This window comes from Lathamus discolor, chromosome 3 (genome assembly GCF_037157495.1).
Source record: "Lathamus discolor isolate bLatDis1 chromosome 3, bLatDis1.hap1, whole genome shotgun sequence".
NCBI classification, from domain to species: domain Eukaryota; kingdom Metazoa; phylum Chordata; class Aves; order Psittaciformes; family Psittacidae; genus Lathamus; species Lathamus discolor.
In genome coordinates, this window is record NC_088886.1 from 64,410,503 (window position 1) to 64,435,226 (window position 24,724).

The 24,724-nt window shown below is 39.9% G+C and overlaps 1 protein-coding gene across 5 annotated transcripts in view; it reads left to right on the forward strand.

The window, feature by feature from the left end:
* LOC136009601 (uncharacterized oxidoreductase ZK1290.5-like) overlaps positions 1-24,724 on the forward strand; it is a 50,528-nt gene that overhangs the window by 21,246 nt on the left and 4,558 nt on the right. For 2 of the 5 annotated variants that reach the window (XM_065669573.1, XM_065669572.1), the window contains exons 3-7: positions 2,583-2,684; positions 13,815-13,906; positions 20,022-20,204; positions 20,733-20,792; positions 22,962-23,063. In XM_065669573.1, coding sequence (XP_065525645.1) covers positions 2,583-2,684; positions 13,815-13,906; positions 20,022-20,204; positions 20,733-20,792; positions 22,962-23,057 — 533 coding nt within the window. In that variant the 3' untranslated portion in view covers positions 23,058-23,063. Of the gene's footprint in view, positions 1-2,582; positions 2,685-13,814; positions 13,907-19,417; positions 19,513-20,021; positions 20,205-20,732; positions 20,793-22,253; positions 22,305-22,961; positions 23,093-24,724 lie in introns of those variants that run through there. The other 3 variants (XM_065669575.1, XM_065669574.1, XM_065669576.1) reach the window with 3 other exon arrangements.

The window sequence follows — 24,724 nt, forward strand, 5'->3', positions numbered from 1 at the left end:
GGTGTTATATGATGTGTTTTTGCATAGTTAAAGCAGTTGTTATTAGTCTGATTTGGAGAACATAACAAACAGCAATTAAAGATATGTAATTCTCCCATTTTTATGTGAGGCATCATATACTAATAACTTACATATGACATTTGCTTTATCCAAGCAAAAAAGTTTAAATTAAGACCTGGCAGTCTCTGTGCAGCAAGTACTGCCAATGGCACATATATAACTGTGGATCAAATTGAACACTTGGTGTTAGCAACTCCTGATGCTAATTCTTGGGGTTGCGCCTAATGTAAGTCAGAGGAAATTTTGGAAGAGACTTTCTTGGCAACAGAATTGGACTAATCCTGAGATTTTTCACATAACCTTACCAAATGCTTTAATCAAGATCCCAATATTAGTTTTCACTGAATGCCACAGAACTTGGTATTTATTCCGATACCATATATTGGTATATATTCTTAATAAATACCATTTTTTTTCCCCAGAGCAATTAAAGAAGTAATTATTTACAACTCAGTGGTGAAGAAGTTTGCTTGTGGTTTTTTACTTGTTTTATAAATTAGGAGAGGATTTTATGTATATAAGGGCAACCAATGAGCAACATTATCTATTAATGTGACATAAATCCAGATGCTGCAGATCATTACAGATCAGTGATATATTCTTGTGTGAGCAGTTGTGTTTAAAAATTGAATGGGTTATTAATATCAGAAAGTGCAAAGCTTATGATTTTGGTAACCATCCAAAATGATTCTTTTTTATACGTCCTGTAATGTGTGTTACTGTACAAAACTCTGTACTGTTCTAATTAAAGTCTTACTCTAAGCAAAATACTCTTTTTAGCAGTATGACAGTGAGGGATCCAAATAGGAGCTGGTGTATTATAGTGAATTTAATGTTCTCTTTTCCTCCTAAACCAGGGGTGAATTTTTATTTAGATGGGTGGAAAGCTACAATAGCAGCCCAGTGGTATTGTTAGCATTAGTGCAGTCCTTAAATGTGAATAAAAGAAATATAGGGCAGAGGTCTGTGTTTTCTCAAAGAGGGGCTGTGAATGAATGGTGTGATGCATTCGGAGAACAAAAACTGCTTAGCTTTTTGTTCTTAACTCTGTGTCTGAAATGCCAAAAAATGAATACTGTAGAGCACAAAGACAGACAACGGTGTACATCTCAGTCATGCATTTATTTCCTTTTCCTGTTTTCTGTCAGACTAAGCTATGCTGCAAAGAGCGGCACTCTTTGACTGGGATGCCTGCAGTTACCTGTTATGTCTGCAGTTACAATTTGGAGAGTAATGTAATTCTGTTCAAAGTAGCTCTGAAGTTTCTCATTAAGGTCGTCCGCAGATTTATAAAGGAGTTACAGATCCTATCAGTTTTGGAACTCTGACTCCAATAGATGTAAATGTCTCAATTTACAATTTATTATAAAATTTATTATAAAATTATTCTATATAAATTATATATAAATATAAATTATATATACATATAAAATTAATTTATGTTGGAAATGCTTGGATGGTCTTTTCTCACATGGAGACAGCCAGTTTTGATAGCTGCTTTGATAAGTTCATCAGCAGTATATACTGCTTCTGTTTGAAGCTGTGCTAATATTTGATAAAATGCAGTAAAGCACAAGCTTGTTCCCTTAATATCTGCTGGCAAAAAATTTTAGCAAAAAACGGTGCATGAACAAATGTGCTGTGATTTCCAACAGAAATGTGTAACAGAAGTATTCTTCAGAAAGTAAACCCAGAACCCACTGCGGAATTTGTATAAAATACCTACAGAACTGCCAAACAGATTTATCTTCATAGAATCATAGGGTCCCAGACTGGTCCCAGTTGTATGAGCTGAAGATCATCCAGTTCTAACCCCTTGCCATGGGCAGGGTTACCTCACACTAGACCATGTCACCCAAGGCTCTGTCCAGCCTGGCCTTAAACACTGCCAGGGAAGGAGCATTCACTAGTTCTCTGGGCACCCTGTGCCAGCGCCTCAGCACCCTCACAGGGAAGAGCTTCTGCCTTAGATCTAACCCGAACTTCCCCTGTTTCAGTGTGAACCCATTACCCCCTGTCCTGTCGCTACAGGCCCTGATGAAGAGTCCCTCTCCAGCATCCTTCTGACCCCCTTCAGACATTGGGAGCTGCCCTGAGGTCTCCACGCAGCTTCTCTTCTCCAGGCTAAGCAGCCCCAATGTTCTCAGCCTGTCTACATAAAACTTAAGGACTTGTGGCCCTTCAGCAGTATTCCAGCCTTAATTCCAGTGACCAAAATCCCTTTGATTTAAATGGGGCTTCTTATGTGTTGAAAGCTTGAATATGTGACCATGAAATTTGGATTACAGTGACCTAAATGTGTGGCACATGTGCAGCTTCTTCTACCTTTAGTTGTTAATGAGATGTTGTAGATTGCATTGATTAAAAATAAATGGATGTATAAAGTAATGATCATGGAGTGGTAATTGTAACTATTCTGATGCTAATATGCTAGACGCCATTATGAAGGAAAAATGCTGTATCACATGGTTTGCTGTAGTTTTATGACACTAATGAGTAGTCTGGTTCTGTTTGTGTTTTAGATCTTTATTTAATACACTGGCCTGATGCACAAGTTCCTGGTAAAAGCAATCGAGAGGTCCGAGCTGAAACCTGGAGAGCAATGGAGGAGCTCTATGAGAAAGGTGATATAATAGTGAAAACCTGTTTTAGCAGAAGGAATTACAGCACATTTTGGAATTCATAGAATTGGGGAATTCACAGTGACAGATGTTAAACAATGTAATTTGAACTGGAGGTTCGTATTTCAGTTGAGCTGGGGGTGCAAATTATGTAGATCTTTTTGGCGAGCTGAATATGTTTGTGTTGCTTGTAAATAATACATTGCCAAATTCTGCCCATGATGGTGTACACCCTTTCTTGAGGAAATCCACAGATAACATTGAAATCTGTATGCTACTCTAGAACATCTTTGTAGTAGCCTTCTCTAAGTATAAATAATGCTAAATTTTGCTTCCTTTAGATTTTTTTTCTTAATTGTATGATGCTGTTTTCCAATTTGCCACATACTGTGGTACACATTTGTGTTTTAGAAAAGGTCAACAAAACAAAATGGCTATATGAGAAATAAATACTCAACTGAGTATTCTTAGTACTAACTTTTTTTGGGAAAAAAGGAAATCAAAGAAGGGAGGTATTCTCTCAAGTTCTGGTAATGGTCTATTTGATTTTTGATGCACTGCAAAACTCGTAGAACAGACTCATAGAATCATGGAACGGTTTCGGTTGGAAAGGATTTTAATGTTGCCCAGTTCCAGCCCCCTCCATGGGCAGGGACACCTCACACTGAACCATATTGCCAAAGGCTCTTTCGAACCTGGCCTTGAGCACTGCCAGGGATAAAGCATTTATCACTTCTCTGGGCACCCTGTGCCAGTGCCTCAGCACCCTCACAGGGAAGAGCTTCTGCCTTAGATCTAACCTGAACTTCCCATTTCAGTTTGAACCCATCACCCCTTGTCCTATTGCTACAGTCCCTGATGAAGAGTCCCTCTCCAGCATCCTTGTAGCCCCCTTCAGACACTGGAGGCTGCTCTAAGGTCTCCACGCAGCTTCTCTTCTCCAGGCTGAACAGCCCCAGTGTTTTCAGTTATTATTTTCAGTTTATAGACTCAGTTTATAGGCTGCCCCAATCAAAATTCATCATGTAGATTTAAGAGGAGGATTTTGCTCCTGAACTATGCACTAGTATTAGAAATAGCTTTGTAAAAGAAGATCCTGTCATGCAATGCTTGGACAAAGTTGACCTGCCTCTTTATAACTTCCTTCCCCAGGCAGGGAGAAGATTTCTTGGCTTAAGTAGTGTATGCATTAACCCAGAGTTACTGAAACAGTGATTATAGTAGGAGAGTTGTACAAAGGCAATTACAGGTTGTGTGGCACTGCCAGTTTTATCAGAGCACTAAACAAACCTCTTATGCTTCAAGCCTTCCATTCCTTTTGGTCTGCCTCTGGAAACACAGAAGTAAATGATTTTTGGTATGTCTGTTGTTCTTGCTTTTTATATTAAGCATACGGGAAGTTGCAAAAAGTGTTTTCTGCCTATGTAAGGGATTACAACATTTAGTCTTTAAAGAAACACTACACCAACCTCATACTTCAAAGCATCAGTGACTTTTAGTTCCAAGAATGGATTATTCAACAAGGTGCTTAATCCTGCCACTGAGAAGTGTTTTATGAGTATTTAAGTTAGTGCATGTCATTTGTGCCTAGATCCTAATTTGCTGCAAACAGGTTGTGTTTTCACCTCCTATTATTACTTCTATTACCTTTATTCTGCTTTTTCATCTGTGTTTGTGATCTTCTGTGTCTTACACAACTTTCTCTCTCTATATATCTTTCTAATGGGAAAGACTGAGCTATTCAATGATCTTCCAGTGCAACACTGGAGATACTATTGCTGGCCTCACAGGCAGACAAAAAATTCCTTTGATTTTTTATTCCTATGCGTGACACCACCTTACAGACATCCCAGGTTATAGTTATTTTTCCTGCAATTGCATTTCTTCAATGATTTTGTCAGTCTGCATGTTGCTACCCTCAGTCTTTTTCTTAGTGTAAGCATTCTGTAGACTTCTGATTCATTTAGCTGAGCCTAAGTTTTCCAGCTCTGGTTGTCTAAATTACCTGTTAGATCATCTCCAGGGGAAGAAAAATGTATTAGTCTGGTTGAATCAAGTACCTTAGAACATTAACCTTCACAGTTTTGCATTAGGAGATACAGACTCTGGATGTGCTGACCGTAACTATGTGTTACTGAAATAACACACAGATGTTACCCACTCTGGAGATGGAAATACAATGATCCCTGAGGAAAATGGGAAAGAATTTGTTTGCATGGTTAACCACTAGACTTTCCACCGAAGACTGAACAGTTGCTGCATATCTTTATGTGACTTGCCATGTGTAATGTGAGCAACATGTTAGCCTTGGTATGAATCAAATAGAGGATTTAGTCAGAATCCTTATTTGAGGAAAAAAGCCCCTTTATTGGGGGAAAAACGGTAAGTTCTATGCTAAACAGATGAGTTCTTTGTCTTCTCTGAACTTGACATTGGTTCAGGTAGCCGTTGGGTCCTGTTTGCAGTCCTGGGGTTTTTTTGTTGTTTGGTTTGTGGGAGTTTCTTTCTTTGTTTTTGCACTCTTGTCCTTTACTGTAACACTGTGGCAGAATGCATTTATTATCTGTGTTAAAATAAATAATACACCCCAAAAGTTTCACACACTTCAGGTGTCTTAATCCCTTTGGGTTGTGTCTAGACCGTGGTCCTGTGTCTTTCTGGTTTGCCCTTGAGCTATAGAGTCATAAAGCAGAGATTAATAAAAGATGAGGTAAACATGCTGATCTTTTATTTTCTCCTGGCTAAATCCTTCTAGTATGCTTTTAGAGTCTATTAAAAGTTGTACCAGCATCTTTCCCAGTCATTACATTTGCTGGTTTCCATTATACCTTTCCAGAGAAATGTCATACAGTCCTGGTCAGCAAAGGTAGATATAGATATACAAGCCCATAGCAATTGTATCATTCCATAACATGAACCAAAACTTATAAATTCTATATAAATTTGCCCAAATCTCACAGAAAGTATAATAGAACATTATTCATTGAGCTAATGAATTTAAACACTGCTTGATTCATGAGATACTCATATGCTGGTTAAGAAAGGATTCAGTGCAGAGACTTCTATTTTGTCTCACAGTCTGTTGTGTTCCGTAAGTCTTCAGACCCTGGGATTTGCATGCATTTATGCCTGACCTTGCTTCCAGAGAGAATTGTGCCATCTGTTGCGGTAGCTCAGGACCGGAATTCTGCATCTGGCCTCAGCAGCCAGCCCAAGTGATTGGAAGGTTTTCCAATGGAAAAGCTCATGAGGAACTGCAGCAATTGCCACTGATCAGTCACTGCAGAGTTAGGAGCAAGTGAATGGGGGAGGAGAATTATTCTTGTCTTTACTTTTTACAGAATTGTTTTGTGTACCTGACATAACAGGGTAGAGGCACTACCTGCACTAAGGACTCCTATTTACAAATGCTGGGTGACTTCTGATCAACCTAGCTGGTATGTCGAGTCATAGCAGGAAGTTCTTACTGTTCAGCAGGTTTCTACTAGCTGAGGACAGCGTTACAATTTCAAGAATTAGTTTCTTTAAATGCTGAATGTAGGATTTGGATTATTTGTTTGGCTTTGATTGGTTGTTGTTGTTTTAATTGCATCCTGTGCGACTTGTTAATCTGGTCCAGCTTAATGGTCACAGGAGCCCGGTGACTCCATTGATATGTTTCCATCTGTCTTAAGGTCTCAGAGCAAAGAAGCCTCCATGTGTATTGAAGTGGTGGGGGGCAGAGGATTCTAGATGCGTGTGTTCAGCAGCCTGCATGCACATTTTCCTCTAAAGAGTTACGGAATAAACAGTGCTGAGGAAAAGAGGGAGAAAAAACAATCTTCATGTTGGTCAGTGAGACATTTGTATATAATAACTGGTTCGTTCTCTTGTAACAGCTGAAGTCAACTAGGATTCTTGTAATATCAAGGCTATGGTTGGAAGTTTTGTGGTCTCATATGTTATCATTTTGTGAAATTATCCCCTCCAATACCTCAAGACAGAGCCCAGACTGCCTACAGAACCCTTTCCAAGATACATACATTGAGTCATATATTCCCTTGACAGCTGCAACATTCCAGGATAGGCATTTGTCTCCTGGCAGATGAAAGCAGTGTGGCAAGCTGCTTTGACATCATGAATAGTCATTATATATGCTCCTGGTAATTGGTCTGTTCCTAGCAAAATGATCCTTTCCATATGCAGCATCTTAAATGACCTTGATTTTGGCATTGTGGCTAGCCCATCATCTCGGCAAGCTTTCCATACACACACATGCACATGATTACTTGTCCTTCTATCTCAAAATGCTGGGAAGAATGAGGGCCTTTGGCCAATTTTTGCTTGCAGTTGGCAAGAGTGGCGAAGTGGTGGTAGTTCTGAGTTCAGATCCCACTGGGGCTCATGGCTGTTGTACTGAGAGTAGAATATCTTGCTTATCTTTTTAGTGTAAGCAGTGCAGTTTATGCTTACATGGAATAGTGCTGCTTGTGTCAGAAATGCCTTAATGTCTTAACATTAAGGATTTTAGTAAACATGGAGAAATGCTCTTCAAAATAAATACAATTATTCTATTAATATGTTAGTTTAATAGTCTTTTTGTATGTTTTGACCAGACCCATAAAGTAACAGAAATTCTTTAGCCTAGTATTTGAAGCCATGTCACCATGTTCTTGGAAAAAAGTTATGCTTTTCCTCATTCCAAGTGAGAGAAGAAATCTAATCAACCTTTACAATGTTATTATCCTTTTCATCTTTGGGCATAGATCAGTTCAGTCATCATCTTTTCTTCCTCCTTTTTCTATCAGTTCTTTAAAGTATGAGTGAGGGTTCAGGAAGCCAAATACAGCTTTTAAGTAGGTGGCACAAGTTTCTAGTACATCCATTCTGGAAGACACATTCTGCTTTTATTCTGCTGAAAAAATACTTTAAATCTATGCTCATATTGTCAAATGATGAACACAAACATTAGTGTTACAGCTCCACAAAATGCCTTCAGAGGCTTTAGGCTGGTAGAAGTCCAGCGTATGTCCTATGTGAATGTGTGTTCATATAAAGTTTTAATAAGTAAAAGCAAGTAACTAATTTTCCTAGCAACATAAGTCTGTTTTTCACATTGTCTGTAGTATTCTCTCTTTGTAGAGATGAAGTCTCTTGGGCTTCTTATGAACAGAAACACAGTTCAGAGATGTTTTCATGGGCTGAAGGTATTGCAGTTGGTGAGGATGTTGGTGGCACCACACCCTGTTGGTCAGATCAGACAGCGATTAGGATGCATGCAGGAAAAAAAATGTTACACATCTCTAAGCTAAAGATCATAAAGAAGTCTTCATAATGTTCACTGTCTTATTTAAGAATAAGAAATTGCCATGCAGTAAGTCATTTTGGTGCAGACATAAAAAGGGGAACAAATCTAAGCTTGGATTAACCTCATTTGTTATGTTTTGCTCTTTCTTTTACTCTTAATTTTAAGGACTTTACGGGTAACTCCAAGTGCAAAAATAAGCCCTCAGACTTCTTTGTTTTGTGATTTATTACGGTATGTTATTTGTGCTTTTTCTACTAGGAAGTGAATCCTTTTTGTCAAAAATGTAGATAAATCTTTTTGCTTAGCTTCCTTAAAGCAAATGATTAGGTAGGCACACAGAAGTGCCTAGAGGTCCTGGTGTGAACACAAGAACTCTTGGGGAGAAGGGAATGTTGAAATACATTTCAAAGGAAAGTCCCTGTCCCAAATCACTCTTTGTTTCAATAAATAATGTACATAATTTGGGGGAAAAGCGTAATTTTTCTGGTTTGTACATGTTGAATTTAAGCCCTAGCTACTCAGCTATTGTCAATCAGTATTGCTTATTGACATCAGGCAGGTTGCTGTACCTCGTATCAGTTGGGAGTCATCGTCCTCTCTGATACAGAAGTCAAAAAGCACCCTAGTTCAGAAGACTATGCCTCCTCTTTTGTGGTCCTCACAGTTCATCATGGTTCACAGGTGATCTCTAGCAGGAGTAATGATAATGGAATTGTGATAGCAGGAAAGTAATTTTAGGGCAGATGAGCACCTGTACCGTGGTAATGAATCAGAGAAGAAGAAATCCTTTGGGGACAGAAACATGATTTTTGTGTTTTGCGTATTTTCAGTTTTGCCACAGACTTCCTGTGTCTCTTTTTAAGGACACTTTACCTTTTTGGTATCAATGTTTTTCAGTCTGTGACAAGGGTGCAAGTGTTATTTCATAGATTTAGAACTTAATTCTTTATTGGTTCTGTCTAAGAGTCAGCTGCTTTATTTTGTCAAGGCTTTGGCTTGCAGTCTTCATGTGGGGCACACTCAGCCTACAGCTTTGATATAGCAAGCTGTGATGAAATCAAATCTTGTATGGCTTCTCTGAGTAATACTGCTTACCCATGGAGACAATTTTAGTGTATCAGAGAGAATATGGACCTTACCAGCCTGTGTAACCTCCTTGAATAAAGACACAGTTACTGCAGTTGACCTCTTGTGAGAAGTGGATCCGTCTGTGTTTTTATTCTGTAGCCTGAATAGAAGATCTTACAGAATAGGCACTGTTCGCTGGACGTGAGACTTCTCCCTTGCTCTGACTCAGGTAGAGCAGTGGGGAGGGGGAGGAAAATGGGCTTCACAAACCCAGTATCCAGTGTTGTCATTGTAAAAGAACCCCTTTTTGATCTGAACTTTGTCCATTTAATGTTCCAGAAGGTATTTAGAAGTTTGATAAAAATCCACAGTAGTGTTAGAGAAAGATAAGGCTTGCTATTGTACTAAAACAATGTTGTAGTGCCAAGACAGTATATTTATGCTTTTTTGTTTCTGCAAGACCAGCCAGTGCCTATCAAACTTGCATAATTTGATATTATTCTAAGTAAAGGAAAAAATACCCAATCATTCTTTAGCTTGCCATAAAAATGCTTTAAGCTGAATACACAGCTATATTACAAACCAGTCCCTTAGCATGATGTGTTACTTCACAGCAGCTGGGAATAATACAGTGTGGTGAATATCGTGATGGAGGCCAAGATTTTTATGTGTAGAATAGAAGAGGTGCTATTTTTTTCCCCCACTATAATCAACCATTCTTTTGCCAACATGTTTTCAGATGTGTCTTGCAGAGCTTCACAATAGTTTGTCAAAGCTGGATGAAAATTTCCATTCCACCATTGTGGTCAGTCAGTTTTTAGCATGCATAACATAAGCATCGTTGCCAATTTTTGCTCCAAGCATGCAAAGGCAGAGTTGCAAGGAGGAAGACAAAGCATCAGTAAGCTTTGGGAACTGCTGGGGAACTGCAACATCTTTGTCACAGGGGCCAAACCACTCATTTCCTCAAGCAGATAAGGAAGATGCTTTCTCTCCTTGGGTTGAAGCTCTGTGACATTGCAGATGAAGCAGTACAAATGTGTATTTTAAGTGTACTTTCTCCAGGCTTGCAGCTAGCACACTGCAAACTTAGCTCAGAAAACGTGGACTTCAGAACTAGTCAAACTGGTTAAGTTAAAAAGAATTATAGACTTCAACCACCTGCTAGCGCAGCATGGCTTGTGCCTGAATTGTGTGAAATGGGGCTTTTAAGCACACTGAACAGGTATTAAATTGGAAATGGGGGTGTTCTTCCCTCCTTTTCAAGAGCATTCTGGTGGTTTTGAGATGTGTTGTACAAACTCTGAGGACCCTGCCTCTGTCAGAGCTTCACAAGAGAGACAATGTAAGGTAGTGTGCATCTCCCCTCCCCCCTGAGTGGTTTCAAGGTGGTGAGTCAGGACCATTTTACACAAATCTCTCCATATGCAATTTTATTTCTACTGCTGGTGTGATCATTTCATGGATCTTGCTTGATCTCCATAGTTACAAGGGTTGGTCTGTCAGACCAGAAGCTTCCTAGACCTTCATTTTCTTATCCATCATTTTCTAATTCTTCACTTTTAGGAATTAATCTGTCAGATGTAAATGTGGGAATAATTCTCTATAATCTCATGCTTTAAGGCAGCCTTCCCAGATTTGGTCATGCAGAGCATCCAGCAAATGAAAGCAGTTCTCTCAAGTAGAATCCATTGATTGTTCATTGCAATTTCAACTCTATTTTTTCAGGAAATTCCAGTGTTTTGAATTCGTGAATTGAATGCATTGAAATAAAATATTTTAAATACAGTCAGGCTGTGCAATTGTTTTCATATTTATTGTATTTTATATTGTAATTGAATACCAAAGCCAAAACACTGACTTTCATCTGTTATACTGTAGCTAAAAAAGAAAGCAGTGGAGTTAAAATGAAGAGTTCTAACTTGAACAAAATGAAATATGTGGATTTAATGAAAATGGAATGTTTTAATTGTATTCCTTCACCTTTCTTTGTGTGACATCACTCTAAACAAAGGAGTGCCCAGAGTACTGATTTTAGTAGAAGCTACTTGTATGGCTTTGAATACAAAACATAACTGACCTGAAATTTCTTGATGGGAAATCGAATGAAAAACTTATTATCAGTGAATGCAATGTGACTATGGAAGAGACTTCCAAATCTCCTGTGAGAAGTAGGCTAGAAGCAAAACAGCTTAGAGTGTACTGTAAGGGAAAAAAAGAAGGAAAGTTTCTGTGAAAATGGACAAGTTTCATAATCCCTTTTATATTTCATGTCTGTGATTTGAGTTTTGTTTTATTTCAGCCGGAAATAAAAGCTTCATTCTTCCAGGGCAGTAACAGCATGGGTTTTGTAAGTGCTTAGCGTTCAACAATGGAGTATAATATTTTGGTTCGCCATTGTGTTAAAAATGCAAGTGTTTTTCTGACTTCTTTGGCATAAATGATATATTAGTGTCGACACTCTGGGGTTGTTTGTAAGTAGAAGGCAAAAGCTGAGGTTTTGCTCCTTCTGGCAGATTACACACAAATTATGCAAATCACTATAGTGCAGGTTATAACCTAATTATGTTCTACATTGTGAACAATGATTGTTTCTGTAAGGAAAAGCTGTCTAGCATTTGAGTTGCTAATGTATTTTTTTATCTGTTTGTATTCTACCAAAGAAACCATATTGAAAAGTGATAGTATGTGTGCAGATTTTGCTGCTGTGCAGCTTATCTGCTTGTGTTTCTAAAATATGTGAAAGCAAGCTCACAGTCACATTGCCAGTATTTCTGTGGTTAGTGCCTTTTCTGGTGCAAAACTTGATTTATTTATTTATTTTAATAGAAACCCAGCTTGGATTGGGTTGGAAAGAACGTTAAGATCATCCAGTTCCAACCCCCTGCCACGGGCAGGGACACCTCACACTAGAGCAGGTTGCTCCAGGCGGCATCCGTCTGGCCTTGAACACTGCCAGGGATGGGGCAGCCACAGCTTCTCTGGGCACCCTGTGCCAGTGCCTCAGCACCCTCACAGGGAAGAGCTTCTGCCTTAGATCTAACCTGAACTTCCCCTGATTCAGTTTGAACCCATCACCCCTTGTCCTATCGCTACAGTCCCTGATGAAGAGTCCCTCTCCAGCATCCTTGTGGCCCCCTTCAGACACTGGGAGCTGCTCTGAGGTCTCCACACAGCTTCTCTTCTCCAGGCTGACTAGCCCCAATGTTCTCAGCCTCCTGTCAGTGCTTAGCAATAAACTGTAACTTCTCTCCCAGAATTTCATGGAAGACTAGAAAAATTTAATGTCTTTGTTTTGTCCAGGTAAGTCTAACCTGGAAATTCAAGATACTTTCTAATCTTATATCTCAGTTCTTTATATGCAAAGTCTTCTTGGGAGTTATTTTTTTTTTATGCGTAAACCATATGTATTTTAGGAAGGAGTACATGGTTAGATTTTCTTTAGCTTTCGTTTCAGTTGAGGTTCTTCCCTTTAGTGTATTCACGTGTCTCAGTTGCATTAATAAGTCCTTTTTATTATGCATCTGTATTCTGGACTCAAATCAAGGCAGCTCCACATAGTTCCCAACTGACCTCAGGAAAGTGGTGATTCTAACTGTGGAGTAAGGGCAATTTCAGTCCAGAAATCATTCCTTTGACATAAAATGGCTGAAATTGCCCAATGAGGCTTTTTTTTTTTATCTCTGAAAAAAAAAAAAAACATTATAACCTTTGGCTTAATTCCTTTCTTTTTTTGCTATATATATTTGTATACATGTATATAGATGGACATATGCATATACATCATATTGAATTGGCTGGCACAACTACTGGATTAACAACAGTGAGACAAGACTTTCTATTTGCAGTTACACATTGAAATACACATCAAATCAATCAAGACAAAATTCATATACTGAAGAAATGAGTTTGATTCACAGTCCACAGCATCCATAGCCTAAGACTCCCGCTAGCCTGACCACAGTTGCTTTCTCTACTCGTGTGTTTAGCACAGAAGAAGGATCAAACTCCCAAAGCTGAGTCAAGGTTGAGGTGTGGTGGCAGGACAGTGCTGGGAGTTGTGCTTTCTTGTATCTGAGGTTTGAAGGGAGACATCCGATTTCAGGACTGTCAGTACTTGATTTATACACATGCATGCACACTTTTGGCTTATGGTAAAAAAATAACCTTCCTATCATCTATGTGCTTTTCAACTTTATTTGCATGTCAACAGGAGCTGAGGAACCTAGCTGCATTTTTAAGCTTTTTTGATCTTGTTTGATAATTCTCACTTAAACTCAGTATAAAAACTTCAATTTATGTGGCATCTCATAATGATCTAATAGAAATAAAAGCAGTGCTACATGGTTTATTTGAGCTGCATGTCCTTGGGTTGTGTTGCTCACACCTTATTGGACTTCAGCAAATGTTCCACTTTAGTTTTGGCAGGCCGCTCAGAACACCATTTCCTTCTTTTCATTCTGGTGGAGTCCAATTGTTCTCTGCTTACACTACACTAGCCTTTCCCAGAATTTAGCTGGAGTTTTTATACACTGGGGAGTTCCCAGTGTGTTTAGATTATAAAACAATTTCCTAGTGTGACTGTGAGGGAACCATGCTTTCAGATAACACTGTCAAACTAGATTTCGGTGGTGGCAGTCTGAATTTCGTTGCGGTGTTCTGCAATACAGACATGATGTATACAGTCATTTTGTCTCTTGAAAGTGGTATTTTTCAGCTCGTGCTCCCAACTAGTTAGAATTGTCCCAAAACTTTTTTCTTGTTCTGTTTCTCAATAGGTTTGTGTAGATCAATTGGTGTAAGCAACTTTCTTATCAGTCATCTTGAGCAACTAAAGGAAGACTGTGTGATTACTCCACATGTTAATCAGGTGAGTGGTTAAATATACGTCAAGTATTTGGGGTTTGGGGTTTTGTTTTGGCTTTTTTGGTTAATAATCTCATCCCCACGCCTGTGCCTGAAAGACTACACCCAAACTAGCCTTAGTCATACAATTTCTTCTCTTTCTTTTCTGTATGCATATTGAAAACCATTTAGGAACATGACCTGAAGGAGGGGCAGGAGGGGGAAGTCCTTCTTCCTTTCTTTTCCCCAGTTTCTCCCAGGCTACTTGGATGTGGTTCATTTTGAGGCACAAACAAATGGTCTGTGTGCCAGTTTTTGATGATAAAACAGTTTAGAAACGCAATTCAGGGAACACTGAACACTTAGCATCTCCAAAGTTAACAAAGTTTTGGAGAGCCTGTGTTCAAATACTATCTATAATTACTCCAAACAGCAGGAAAAGCCACAGGTGATTACATATCCATGCTAGGGTGCTGTTTCCCCTTCTTTCCCTTTATTTCATATTCGTATTTCAAGATAAAGATTTTAAATTCAGTGAACTCCTCATTGAGGTACTGCAAGAGCCCTGGCAAATGGTTTTTGCGGCCCTAGGCAGATAAAAAATGCCACCTCCGTACCAGCAGACTTCCAGGACACTGCCAACTCTTCCCTTATTGCAGTTTTCTGCCCACAGCTGTGCTGGAAGTTCATGCTCCGTTTACTAGCACCTCCTGCCAGTGAAAGTGCTGTTAATGCTAACCCAGAACTGGGAACTGGAATGGATACTTTTGCCCTTTATACACATGGTGAGGATTTCTGGCAGCTGTTTGTCGGGAATGTCATCAACGGCCACAAAAAACTTGCTCAGAGGCTGTTGGAACCTAATATCTCCGATGCTTGCTGTCCACTACACTAATGGTTACAAAAGGACAATTATGAGTGATGTTAAATTAATGTAAACCCATATAAAATAATTAATTATTTAAAAGAAGCCATTGAAATGAGCAGGCTGATGACCTCAGAGCAGCTTCCAGTGTCTGAAGGGGGATACAAGGATGATGGAGATGCTGCAGTGACAGGACAAGGGGTGATGGGTTCACACTGAAACAGGGGAAGTTCAGGTTAGATCTAAGGCAGAAGCTCTTCCCTGTGAGGGTGCTGAGGCGCTGGCACAGGGTGCCCAGAGAAGCTGTGGCTGCCCCAGCCCTGGCAGTGTTCAAGGCCAGGCTGGACACAGGGGCTTGGAGCAACCTGCTCTTGTGGAAGGTGTCGCTGCCTGTGGCAGGGAGTTGGAACTGGATGAGCTTTAAGGTCCTTTCCAACCCAGACCAGTCTGGGATTCCATGATTTCTGTGACTGTTTAAGAATTGGTGACTTTGCCGAGATTCAGTTGGATCTCCTTTTCAGAAATAGACATCTTCAAAGCCCCACAGGGTCTGACATAACTTGTTCCTATGTATTGAATGAGAAAGCCTTTTGTTGTCCAGTTAAATCACTGCAAGTAAAAGAAATGTGATCTTGGATTTGTTTTGAAATTTCCTCTTACCCACAGTGTCAAAATGTCACCAGTCTTACTGTGCCGGTCCTGTTTATGGAGAACTGTTGTTTCTTGTAGCTACTTGATAGCATCTCTTTTTCTGGGGCTGAAAAAGAAGAGACCAAAATTCCTAACCACAGCAATACAGGGGGCTACAAGGGTGCTTCTGCTGTATTCAGACAGTTGTTTCTTTACGGTGATGTAGAGCACTGTTCCAAATTCAAACCAAGGCAACAGCAGTGAACTATCTATGCAAAGTGCTCTACTTTGAACGGGTTTATTACAGCTTTAGCTTACACTTTTTCAAGTTACAGGAATCTTATAAACCATCATTCAGGTTATCCTCAAAAGAGTATTTATTGTGTTTGTTGCCTAGTGTGGAGGGTTGCTGAGTCTGATGGTGAGATTCCTTACAGATTAGCAAATAACTAACAAATTCCTAAATTTAAATTGGGAATAGATGTGCTATGCAGAATTCTTATTTCACTGTCTGGAATTTATAACACAAAAGATCTTTGCTGTATTTATGCCTGAACCAGCCTACTGTTTCAATGAACTTATTTCTAAATGCAAACCATTTGCAAATGATCATTGCATACAAAATCTAAATATTTAAGGAACAAGTGGAGGAAAATCACTTCTCTCTTAGCTGTGTTAAAGTCGGATAAGGAATTCAGAGTGTTCTTAACAATCCCAACAGTTTGTGTGATGTTAAAATTGGAAGGTTTTTCTGTGAAGAGGAGGAAGCAGGAAGGCAGGAGAAAGGAGGCTCTTTATTAGACTTCAAGAGTCTCTGCAAACCAGGTAGGGAGCAACGCTTCTGTTTGAGAAACCAAGTTGTATGTGCTGCCTCCCTTCGTATTCTCAAGGATTTTAAAGCAGTAGGAATGACCTTTCTTTTCAAGAATATAGTATTTGTGAATGTATTTAGTAGTAAGTAAGCATCTTTTAATATTACAGTCCACTATTAAAAATAATGCTAAAGGCTGTGTAAAAATTATGAAAACTATTTTATTCTAGCATCATGTAGAATGAAACCGATACCACAGAAGTTAGAGGTTTGTATTCCAGAGTTTGTCATTGTCTTGGTAGTAGTAAGCTTGGATTTATGCTTAAGGAAGGCTTTGAATTTGAAGTCTCTTTGAAGGCTCTTATGCCTGTTTCATAGAGGAAAAAATAAATAAGCATTTAATTAATATATATATTTCATTTAATAAAGTGACACACTGAAACCAAACTGTTCCTCTCCAAATTCTATGTGTTTCTACTCTTATAGAAATGCACATTACTGTTTAAGGACCTCTAAGAGATTTAGTAATGTTGTTAATATTACCATAAATACTGAGCTTTGTTATGTAAATTTGTACAAGGTAGAAATGTATTTCAGTATTTTGAGGCATTAGGAAACAACCCCTTCGTACATAAGCCCACCTGAACTGTTCCTCTCTGGTGCATCTAGGCTTATGTTTTAGTTTTATGAAGAGAAATCATTGTAAGGCTGCATTCCCATTGAGAAACTGACTGAAGTCCAGATGAAGGGAAACCTTACCAGGTGAAAAGAACCCACAGCAGGGTAGAAAGAGTAAGGATTTGGTAGACCACCTTGCAAGGTATGACTTTCTAGATCGATGTGTCAGGATTGTTATTTGGCTCAGCTTTTCCCCATTGCGCATGACAATGATAAAAGACAGTGCTTGGAGTCCTCCTCTGGCTGACCAAGTAGCAGCTGTAAAGAGGTCTGTGATGTAAACTGCAAACTGTTTGATTAAGGAAATGCCAGTTTTTATGCACAGATCACTCAGGGTAGAGCACCAGGAAAGATCAAGATCTTCTCTACCACCATATGGATCATAGAATCCCAGATGGGTTTGTGTTGAAGGGACCTTATAACTCATCCAGTTCCAACCCCCTGCCATGGGCAGGAACCCCTTCCACTAGAGCAGGTTGCTCCAAGCCCCTGTGTCCAACCTGGCCTTGAGCACTGCAGGGATGGGGCAGCCACAGCTTCTTTGGGCACCCTGTGCCAGCACCTCAGCACCCTCACAGGGAAGAGCTTCTGCCTAAGAGCTCATCTCAGTCTCCCCTCTGGCAGGTTAAAGCCATTCTCCTTGTCCTGTCCCTACAGGCCCTTGTCCAAAGCCCCTCTCCAGGTTTCCTGGAGCCCCTTTAGGCACTGGAGCTGCTCTGAGGTCTCCCCTTCAGGAGCCTTCTCTTCTCCAGGCTGACCCAGCCCAGCTCTCTCAGCCTGGCTCCAGAGCAGAGCTGCTCCAGCCCTTGCAGCATCTCCATGGCCTCCCCTGAACTCACTCCAGCAGCTCTGCATCCCTCTTGTGCTCCTGCCCCAGGGCTGGACCAGGACTGCAGGGTAGTCTCTCCAGAGTGCAGCAGAGGAGCAGGATCTCCTCCCTGAGCTGCTGCTTATGCTCTGGGGGTGCAGCCCAGCACACGGGGGAGTTCTGGGCTCAAGCACCCACTGAAGCTGGACCCACTGAAGCTGGATCATGGCAGCTTCTCCTCACCCAGCACCCTCAAGCCCTTCTTCTCAGGCTGCTCCATCCATATGACATACAGCCCTCGCCTGGGAAAAGTTTGGTGGCTAAAATAGCAAGGGTGGGGCAAGTCAGGAAGCAGGAGTTATTATTTTGAGGGGAAGCACATGCTGGCCACTGACCCTGTCTATGCCTCTTCTAGCCCAGCGTACTAGTCCCTTGCATTCAGATGCTGCTAGAACCTTCCAGACAGTTTTCACTAGAAAAATAAGTGCTTTTTTTTTTTTTTTTTTTTATTCGATGTGTTTGATTATTTTAGCAATATAGGTAAGAAGAAAAACTGTCTGCTACCAACACATAACCAAAAAATGAGTACAAAAACTTTGGGAGTCTCTTGGTTCAGTGAAAGGCATGAAGTGATGTGTGATTCTGCTTGGGAAGCAGGAAGGTGAATTGTCAACACACTGTTCTTGCTTTAAACACTTCAGGTGTAACTTTGAACAGTGCTGCCTGTGAATCTTATTAGACCAGCAGGTAAATTCTGCTTGCAGTCATATAAACAATAAATGCTGAATAAGTTGCCTGATGCCATAAGGGGTACTGCAGATTTTTCAGCATTTGATCCTAAATTCATCATTCTTTACTTAGTATTTTCTAGGCTATGTTATTTGTTACACTTAATGCAAAGAACATATATCAACATTGTTGATTACTATTGTAATAATCGAGTAATACACCCTGCTTGTTCTTTCCTCCCCTCCATAGTCTTGCATAAATGCAATGAGAATAGTTTCTAGTCAGCTCAGGTGCAAATAATTGCATGATCTTAACACTGGCATTACACATCTCAACATGAAATACAAAGGCTACCCAAAGGTCAAGAAACATCAAAGGGTGAAGACATGGATGTCTGCTGCTTGAACCTTGTTCCCCAGTCCACCTAGTAATTTAGATCAGAGCAGCTTTAGGCTGACTCAGCCCAGCCTTGCAGGGGCACTTTTTTTTCTTAGTGCACGTTGAATGACTGCCAGCCTATTGTTCCTGACTATTGTTGTCTGAAAAGACAACATGTCCTAAAGATGAGAAACAGGAAATGTTCATTTGTCCTCTTTGTGGCACAAGGCATTTTCCAGATTCCATGTGCTGAGGTAATTTTTCAGAAGAGGATTTTCCTTCAGAATGCACAAGAGTTGGATCACTGAGACAGTGGTGACACACTTGCAAAACAGTATCACATGCTTATGTATTTTATAAGAGAAAACACTACACGTTTTCATCTGAATGCAGAGGAATTGTGCTTCTGACAACACAGAAACTGAAATATTTAAATAACACGTTAAGGAATTTTGGTTTTTGCTCCATGCCAGAATACATGGCTCTTCCTGAGATGTTTTCCAATAACTTCTGTTTTCTTTTGCTTCCAACAACTATGTCTTTGTAGCTTGTTACTTTTCCTCTTTTTAAGTGGTTCTTGGCAGTTCGTGATCTTCCTTCTTACAAAAGGTTTCCTTCATACTTCATTCCTCCACAGCGTGACTACTTCCCTGCACAAGCTCTTGGTGACAGCACACACAGAATACAAGATTTTTCCATGTACAATCCATGCCAACAGGCTTTGCTCCTGAGGTCAGTCCCTTATCACAAGCAAATTGTTCTGGTTGGTCTTTTGCAAACCCAGTCCATGCCCAGCCCCCTCCCCCTGCCTGTGCAATTCAGTGATCATTAGTGAAGAAATAGGAAGTCAATTTGGGGACAAGAAGGTGGTCTAAAATCACCAATAAAAACGGCCTGATGTTGAATTCCACTATGCATTTGCATGTATTTCTCAGACACAGAGCAGAACCAGAGTGCAAGACCAACTGCAGGTAGGGCGGACAACTGTTCTGTGCACCTTATATCTGGGGGAAGCATAAAAACACTTAGTAAACTATTGTGCCAGTTAATGGGAAAATGCTTGTCAACTAATACCCTTCATGTGTCTCCTAAAAGTGGTGACTTCCGTCTCTCAGAAGCAGTGATTTCACTCATGTTGTATTTTTAAAGCAACAGAAAAAAGATTTTTCACTTATCAATGACGTTTTCTACTAAATGTACTCTCAAGATTATTACTAAAAATTTACTTCTATTTATCTAAGGTTGAATACCACCCTTTCCAAAGGCCTCAAGAGCTGGTCGATTATTGTAGGAGCAGAGATATTGTTTTTGAAGGCTACTGTCCTTTAGCCAAAGGTGAAGCACTTACTCATCCTAGTATCATTCAGCTGGCGAAGAAATATGGCAGAACTCCAGCACAGATTTGCATACGCTGGAGTATACAGGTAAGGGAGAGTGGTAATGAAAATGTATCTCTCTCAGGAAGAAAATGCAAATAGTTTGAGTTTCAAAACCAGAATTTAGACAGAAAGTCTTTTTTGCCTTCAGTCTGCTGATACTGTGTGAACTAACTGTGCTGGACTGGAAATGTGGAATGTAGTACAGAAAGCATGGCAGATTTTCAATTTGCAAGTAATGTAATTGTAGGGAATAAAAAGAACCACCAACAAAACAGATGGTTTCAAACTAAATGTTACAAGCAGTATGGGGCATCATTCCATTTCTATCGCTCAACATGAAGTAGTAAGCAGTGAAATAATGTATTAAATTGACATAAACCACATAATCTGTGTTGGAATTGAATGCATTGTATATAACCGCAATTAAAAATAGCATCTAGAAATGTTAGTGTCCTCTGAGAAATCAAAGTAAAACCTCAGAAGACATGAGGAATGTCTTGAAATGTTTGGAAGAGAGATCATTTTCTTTGAAAGTATGTATATTTTTATGATGAGAAGCATTATGTGTTTCAGAATGGGATTGTCACTATTCCAAAGTCCACGAAACCGGAAAGGATAGAGGAAAACTGCAAGGTGAGATTTGATTATACATTCAAGTCTGACTTGACATCCCAGTTACTGCGCTTAATACTTAGGTTTGCCTGCCCCTTTTCCTAAACGGGTTTATAATGGGACAACTCAGTTAAAATTGGCAACTCATAGTACCATAAAATTACTACAGTATAGTAGAAACCAGTAATTCATGAATGTGAGAAATTAACTGGAGAGCTAATCACTGTGTATAAAAGAGATATCCACAGAAGGACCTGTTCACAGTTGATTTTTTGATTGTCAATATTTATATTACTTATTACCTGGCAGACTGTGAAATGTCCTAATCTCATTCTGGTTAGGTCCTTTTTTTGATAGGCACGTAGGTCAAATGGAAGGAATCTGTATGCTGTGCATAACGCTATGAAAGCTGTAAAACTCTTGGGGACATCTGAAAGAAAGACTTCCTAAGGAAATGGCAGTCCTGCCAGAGCTAACTCTTCCTCTCCCTTCTTCCTCCTACTCGAAGGAATGTTTGTAATTCATCACTTGTTTTTTCTCTCCAACTCTCTAAGCTGAAAGTGTGCTTTTTTTGGGGGAGGGGAAACCACAGCCACCTTATTGTTACTTCCAAATTACCACAGGGATATGAACTGTTCAGCAAATCAGGAAGAAACTTTGCAAGAAGATATGAAGCCTCTGTCTGCTAGTTAAAGCACTCTGTGTGTGTGTGTAGGTGTAAATCAGCATACGTGTAATGAGCTGTTTATATAGCTCCTGTTTAACTTGACATGCACACTGCCTTCTGTGGTACAAGCACAGCTCTTTGTGGCACTGCATTGTGAACCAGAGCAGAGAACAAAACTAGGTGAAAAATCCTTCCATATCCATTTTATACTATTTTATTTTAAGTTATTTTATATATATTTTTTCTTTAATTGTTCTCTTTTCCCCAGTGGTATTTTAAATCCACATTAATTCTGTGTTTTACAGCATTTATTCTATGGGCCCACCAATTCATTTCACACAACTGAGGGAGTGCATTGCAGCAGAATTTAAAACACTGAGGATGGAGAGGAGGAGGGGAGAGTTGTCAAATGCTGCACATCTCCCTTTGTTTGCTTTTTCTTTCCCCGCGGCCAGTGTGTTGGCCTGAGTCTGTACCACCTCTAGTTATACTGGTGAAAGCATGGACCTTGCTAAGCCCCCAGTGCATAGTATAGTATGTAGTATTTCTGGTTCTGTGACTGGTCCTGGTTGGAGTTTAAAAAGCTGGAGCACTGAGGTTTGTCTAGAAGCGTCATTCCAGCAGCCCGTGGTTGCTGGATAATACAGGATGGGAGGAGCTCATCTGGCAGCAGTTCAGGCTCCACAGGATCTTTTGAGTATGGAGGAGCTTTGACAAAGGCAACAGACCAACTTAAAGCAGCTTCAGCTCTGAAGCGATAATGTCTGAGTAAGGCACCTGCTAAGAAAACACTGACTCCGTCATTCATGTTGCAGGTGTCACCACAGGAGAAGTCAGTGTCTGTAAGAACCTGTGCATGAAGAGAGGTGATTGCTTTCATGTTTGAGTTAGTACTGAGATACTATAGCACTGTATCTGCATCTGTATTAGCTGATCCATGAGTGTTTTGTCTATGTACGCTTAGAAAAGATAGATACAGCCTTTGCTTTGCTAGCTTTGTGAATGTCCTGATACCTTCTAGTAATTCTCTTTGGCTCAAGTTCTGAGGAAAACCACTGTAACACTGAACATTGGGATGTAAGTGAAATACAGAGCTCAGGCTTACAGAGGGATTGCAGTCAGGGCATTTATATACCTCTGGCAGCAACCATATGGAGTGCTTTGATACGACCATTGTCTTGGACCATTGCCGGAGGCCAGAGTACTATAAAACCATCTTAACAGAGTCTACAAATAAAAATCATAGAATCATAGAATAGGGTTGGAAAGTTCCAACCCCCTTGCCCTGGGCAGGGACACCTTGCACTAAACCACGTCACCCAAGACTCCATCCAGGGTGGCCTTGAACAGTGCCAGGGATGGACTCAGAGGACCTAGTGGAGCCTGTCAGCTTAATAGAATATTTGTCTGTGACAAAATACAAGAACTTCCAGAAGGAAATAAATAAGTCTTGGTCAGTTTAAGTAACAGGAGCACTCCTAATTCTCTCTATATTCATGTTAACTGTATATGCACTCCCACAGGTATTTGATTTTACAATAGCAGAAGACGATGTTGAAGTTCTCAATGGACTGCATGATGAGAGACATGTTTCCTGGGATCCAAGCCTTGTTGTGTGAATGAAGGTTGGAGCTTTTTCCTTTGTCAGTGATCAGTGAGTCAGAGCACGTAACTTAAATTCAAGGAAGGTTACAATAACAATATAATTGTAAGATGAATAGCTGCTGTTAATGATAACTGAATTTGAAATCCTTAACGTTGACAACAGACAAAAAGTACTTTTGGGTGTAGCAATTTTGTACAGAGATCTTACATGTCTGTCTCAGATCCTGACCCATAGCTTATGGGAGCCCATGCAAAGCCTCAGATTTATGCCACTGACTCTGCGTCAGGCCATTTAAGCAAAGAGCTTGAGTAGATAGCCCTTCTTTAAAAACATAAGAAAAAATGCTACCTACTAGTGTACAGCCAGGTGTTAAGTGCAAAATAATTTGCCAAGAGCCTTGTTAGAGGGATACAGTGTCTGAAGAAAAAAAAGATAGGTGAAATGGTTCATACCATTATTATTACAGTATTTATACTGTACAATGTACTGCAAATCTCTATCAAAAATAGAATCTCATTGTAATTAGCAGTATCAGAGCATCAACAAAACAGGTTTTATGCATATTACTGTGTAATAATGGCCTTGACCGAGAGAGTTCTAAGCATATTATTTACTAGACTGTAGGTACAACAGAGTAGAAGCCTTTCCAAAGAAGTCCATGTACAAATAAGCTATCTGCATGGCTAAGAGTTGAGCAGCAAGGTCTAAGAGGCATCTTTGTTATTACTGATCTTCTTCTCTTACTGGCAATTCTGGTGCATTTTGTGTAGCTTTTAGTGAGAGTTAGTTTAGCTTTCATTTGGGGTTTGTCCAGGAAATCTCATTCCTTGCATTTCCTTATAAAATATGTAGGAGAGATAGATACATATAGTTTACAGATCTGGTTTGAGAAATATGACTGCAGAGTCTTTTATCAGCTGATAATTCAACTTCTAGTCACATTGGTTTGATATTTTAGGAGTTCCTGTGTCTAGAAAGGTATGGAAAATCTGACTGTGATTTATATTGTGTGTGGACTTCCTGAGGGAGTTTTCCCACTGCTGTTCTGCTTTAGTCATATCGTGAAACAAAGCTCCTCATTTTTTTATCAAGAAGTAACTTACAGCAGTCGTATATTCTAGCCTGCATTGTTTGGCCTTAGAGTGGAACTAAATAAAATCAGCTAAAATACAACTTACCTTTTTCATAATAGCTCCTCAGAATAGTTGGCTAGTTTTTCCTGGTAAATAAGTTTTGTCTAGATTTGCCTCTGGAATCATTAATGTATTACTTATTTAAAACACAAGATCCTGTATGAAATGCTGCACTCATTAATATCTGACACTATCTCCACAGTAAGGGTATTTCATAGAAGTGTGACTTGTAGCTTGAGGTGCTTTGGTACCTGAGAATGCCACTTGTGGTGTCTAAGACACACTAGAGCAGGTTGTTCCAAGTCCCATCCAACCTGACCTTGAGCACTGCCAGGGATGGGGCAGCCACAGCTTCTCTGGGCACTCTGTGCCAGCGCCTCAGCACCCTCACTGAAAAGAGCTTGTGCCTTAGATCTAACCTGAACTTCCCCTGTTTCAGTTTAAGTCCATTACCTACCCCTTGTTCTATTGCTACAGTCCCTGACAAATAAAGCTTTCCACCAGTGGTCATCAGCTAATCCTCCTTTTGAAAAGTCATTTTATGGAG